Here is a 4,767-nt window from a genome sequence, read left to right on the forward strand (position 1 = left end):
AGACGAGGTTCTGCCATGTTGGTCAGGCTGGTCTGGAACCCCCGACCTTAGGTGATCCACCCACCTCAGCCTCCCAAAGTGCTGGGATTACAGGCCTGAGCCACCTTGCCTGGCCAAAAGCATTTACTTTGGATGTGTAATAACTATAACATAATTTAAAAAATCCAGCAGTATAAAATATATTTATATGGCTAAAAATAATGCATAAAAATAAGATAAAAATCTACTTTTGGATACTAGGTTAAGTTTTTAAAAGTGAACTGTTAATTATCGAGGCCAAACCCAAAGAAAACAATTTAAAGATAGTGACTTTGAAGATATAATACAGTCATTGCATACAATAAAAAACTTTGTTAATATTCATGATAAAGAAAAATTCCAGAGAAAGTAATAATGGTAAGTAAGCCTTACCCAGCGGGCCAGATCATCTCATGGTGAAGGACACAGATCTGATGCATCTTTCTTCCGCACTCTATACATTCAACAAACCTGGAAGAGCAGAGCCAGTTCCAACATTAACCCCAAACCTTAACCAAATGAAAACTTCCAATATTTCCCATGACTTCTGACAAAGCCAAGGTCATGACCAAATAACCAAAATAGTTTTAATAAAGTTTCTATTTCTTTAGAGATAGGGTCTCTGTTGCACAGGCTGCAGTGGGTGGCATGATCATAGCTCACTGTAACCTTGAACTCCTGCGCTCAAGCCACTTTCCTGCCTTGGCCTCTCAGCTACCTGGCTAGGATAGGCACACACCATCATGCCTGGCTAATTTTTTTTTTTTAGATGGAATCTCTCTCTGTCGCCCAGGCTGGAGTGCAGTGGATCTCGGCTCACTTCAACCCCCGCCTCCTGGGATCCAGCGATTCTCCTGCCTCAGCCTCCTGAGTAGCTGGGATTACAGGCACGCACCACCATGCACAGCTAATTTATGTATTTTTAGTAGAGACAGGGTTTTGCCATGTTGGCCAGGCTGGTCTCGAACTCCTGACCTTGGGTGATCTGCCTGCCTTGGCCTCCCAAAGTGCTGGGATTACAGATGTGGGCCATCGTGCCCAGCCAAGAGATTACTGGTGCTGAAAATTCCAAATAAATCCAAATACCATCCCATCTATTTTAGGAACATCTAGAAAACACACATTTCAGTCCTCCACGCTCTAAAAGGCCTCACTGCAAACTAGAAGTTTAGATCTTTAATGTTTCGCATTCAACATCAAGAACATTAAAATTAACATTAAGAAATAATCTTCCTTTGTACTTCAATGTTTTCCATGGTTTTACTATCCATTAGATGTATGTTATGTAGATTTAGCCGAAGAATATAGGATCATCTGATTGGTCATGCAAACCAAGAGAATAAAAGGGAAAAAGAAAAGTCAAGCGTACTGACTATTCAAGGGGATTGTACTTACAGTTCAGGATCCAGTGTGTCATTTTTTCTTTTGGAAAATTGTTCTTTATTTATTGTACTAAGGAGAGAAAAGGGACACAATGAGAAAAAGTGATAGAGATGAGCAATCTGACTGTGTTCTAACCAAAGGAACAAACTTCACAGTGTAAACAGATTCAGGTTTTTTAAGAATACATATTTAAATAGCTGCATTCCTGGCTCACACAAAATGCATGTTTATGTAAAGGAATGTTATATAGGACTTCATAGTAAATAAATTTCCTCTTATCAGAAATTGAGAACCCAGGAAGAACTAGAAATACGATTCCTTCTTTTCCTTTTAAAATCTTGTCTATTACTACCCTTGGTGTTAGGTATTTGTATCTTTTTACGGTTTAATGTTCCTAGACTGAATTACAAAAGATGGTGTGTATACTGGGAAGTAAATCACTATTTAAATAAAAAGTCTTTTTTCACAAACAACTTTTTACATCAATATAAAATTTCAACATTAAGAATGCATGTTTTGGGGTAATTTCGAAGTACAAAAATCCCATATTTAACATTTTAAAATGTCACATGGCTTCCTATCCTGAAACCCAGCATTAATACACTGCTCATAGCCTCACTACATACAAAAACTAACAGTCTTACCATTCTCCAACTAGAATTCACATTAGGGGGCCCAACTTGGGACTTCCATTATACTTCCTTACAAAAATGAGGACATGTTCCACACTGAAAACTGTTTCTTATACTAGTTATGGTCTAGAGATTCATTCATCTCTGTTAATAGCATTTTCCCGTATGGCCTGTCTTGCTACTCCAAGTGCAATCTGAAGACCAGCAGCACCGGAACAATCTGGGAGTTAGACACTGGGGTCCACTATAGGCCTGCAGAATTGGGAAGGGTCTTGTTCCTACACTTTTCAAAGTTAGAGATATACTGCCTTAAAGTTTAGAGTATTTGGTAAGCCACCTGAGAGAGTTCAGTGGTGTGGAGAAAAAGAGAGGTCAGCCTGTTACTGTGTTATTATAGATAGAAGTAAGTTTAAGAGACTCCATTTGGCTCTGTATTTGAGATGCTGTCAATCTGTGACTCTACCCCCAATCTTGTCCTTACTAAAAACATCGCTGTGCTAATCAAGGTTGAAAGGATTTTGGGCTGTAAGGAATGTGCTTTGTTAGCCAAATGTTTAAAGCCTGCTTGTGGTTGAAGGTCAGTACCACTCCCTTAAATCTCAGTAAAAGAAAAACATCTGTCTCCTGCCCATCCCTGGGAAAATGTAACATTTCTGTGTATCTGTATGCCTTACTGCTAAATTACTCCCTTATCTTTTTGGTAATAAATGCTGAGGGAACTCAGAGACCGGTGCCAGTGTGGGTCCTCTGGAAGCACAGCACTGGCCCCCTGGGGCCTCGCTTTTCTTTCTCTATACTTTATCTCTGTGTCTTTATTTCTTTTCTCAAGTCTCTCGTTCCACCTAGTGAGAAGCACCCACAGGTGTGGAGGGGCAGGCCACCCCTTCACAGTGGCAAGGCTTACATCTCTTCTGGCATCAAGAAAACTTACCCTAGAGCTAACCTTCCTGGCTTAACCAGGTGTCAACATGTTTCAAGGATAAAAGGCCCCTAGTATCTACTCTCCTAGCTAGCACCCAGACACTGCTATCATTACAACCCAATTTAGAAAAATTAACCAGCTTTTCTCAGAAGCCCCATTTTTACTAGGAACAAGACAATTCCAGATTTCTGTGCAATGTCCTGAACAGAAGAAAGAACCTGCAATAATATTAAATTTACACTAAACAATTTTTCCTTCTTAAATAGTCCCAGTATGAATTCTAATGACTGCCAACATCTTAAGAGATTAAACTATTAGACTATCTGTTTGAAATTTTTTTCTTGGCCATTTACTAAGTGGTAAGAGCTTGTGAGATTGCAAAGCACAAGGAAATCCCTTAAACCCCTGCATGTTGTTAAAGTCTATTATTCACTATAACAGTGACTTGGATCTTCTGTTAACCTACAAGAGAAGGGCGTAAGGTGGTTATCAGTTCAATTACCCTCAAACTCAGAAGAGTTAATAATGATGTTTTCTTGTACTAACCTTCCAATTTTTTGAAGATAAGCTGATTGCTTCCTATACAGAACACTTTTACTAGAACTAAGATGACTGCCCACCGCTGACATATTCCCTTGTTCAGTGATGTCACATAAAGCTTTATACTATGATGGATATGTTCTCTATCTGTGTTGACCAATATGGCAGCCACCAGACACAGCTATAGCTACTGAACACTTGAAATGTGAGTAGTCCATGTGATAAACAATTTTTATTTAAATTAATTTGCATTTAAATAGCAACATGTGGCTAATGGCTACCATATGCAACAGCACAGCTTAAGTTCATTTAGAAATAAGCCTATGCATAATCACCAGACAACAAAGTAATTAGCACTTTTCAAAATAATGCAGTTACTTACGTTTGAGGCTGGGAAGGGTCATCCCCCAAAGAAACGCTCTCCCCTTGGATCTCATTGAAACACTTCTCACAGAAATGATACCTGTCGGCAAGAAGGCCATACTGGGGTGAACTGTTCCGTTCACACAACACAGCCCAAGCCAAGCAACGAAGCCACCAATCACAGCAGGCCAAGGAGGGGGACGGGAGCAGAGAGCAGGTCATCAACGGCGACAAGGACATTCAATGATGCAGATATATGGGCCCCACAGTTTGGGTTTTGTTTTTTTTTGTTTTTTTTTGTTTTTGTTTTTTGTTTTTTGCAATCAAAGCCAAGTGCAGACAACGACAAGCATGAGGGAGAAAAAAAAAAACACAAAACAAACGAAGAAATGAGGGATTGCAAGACAACAAAAAACATAAAAGACAGAACACAAAGCAGAAAGCCAAGGCAAAGCACAGATTAGCATTAAATATCTCAAATGGGATCACAAGTAGCAAATGATTACTGCAAATAAAAGCAAAAGTTTCAATTACACAGACCCATATCCTTTCATTTCAGCAATTAACGCTATGTGATGTAAATAATCAAAAGGAGGAAGAAGGATAAATATACCAGGGAGAGAAGAACTGCTACTCATTACCTAAGTATAGGCATCACACCTCTTCCCACTTACAAAACAAAAAATCACAGCCCCTGCCCCCCACCCCAAAAGCCCACTATAGATACAACTGCAGAAAACAATAATCTAAAACAACCACTGCCAGGCACGGTCGCTCACGCCTGTAATCCTAGCACTTTGGAAGGCCGAGAGAGTGGATCACCTGAGGTCAGGAGTTTGAGACCAGCCTGGCCAACATGGTGAAACCCTGTCTCTACTAAAAATACAAAAATTAGCCAGGCGTGGTGGC

At 39.8% G+C, this 4,767-nt stretch overlaps 1 protein-coding gene across 1 annotated transcript in view; it reads right to left on the reverse strand.

Annotated features, from left to right (window-relative positions):
- EP300 (E1A binding protein p300) overlaps nucleotides 1–4,767 on the reverse strand; it is a 119,935-nt gene that overhangs the window by 14,592 nt on the left and 100,576 nt on the right. Inside the window, 4 exon segments of the mRNA XM_011964151.1 lie at nucleotides 311–341; nucleotides 410–489; nucleotides 1,414–1,470; nucleotides 3,878–3,958. Coding sequence (XP_011819541.1) covers nucleotides 311–341; nucleotides 410–489; nucleotides 1,414–1,470; nucleotides 3,878–3,958 — 249 coding nt within the window.

This window comes from Colobus angolensis, unplaced genomic scaffold (assembly GCF_000951035.1).
Source record: "Colobus angolensis palliatus isolate OR3802 unplaced genomic scaffold, Cang.pa_1.0 Scaffold65, whole genome shotgun sequence".
NCBI classification, from domain to species: Eukaryota; Metazoa; Chordata; class Mammalia; order Primates; family Cercopithecidae; genus Colobus; species Colobus angolensis.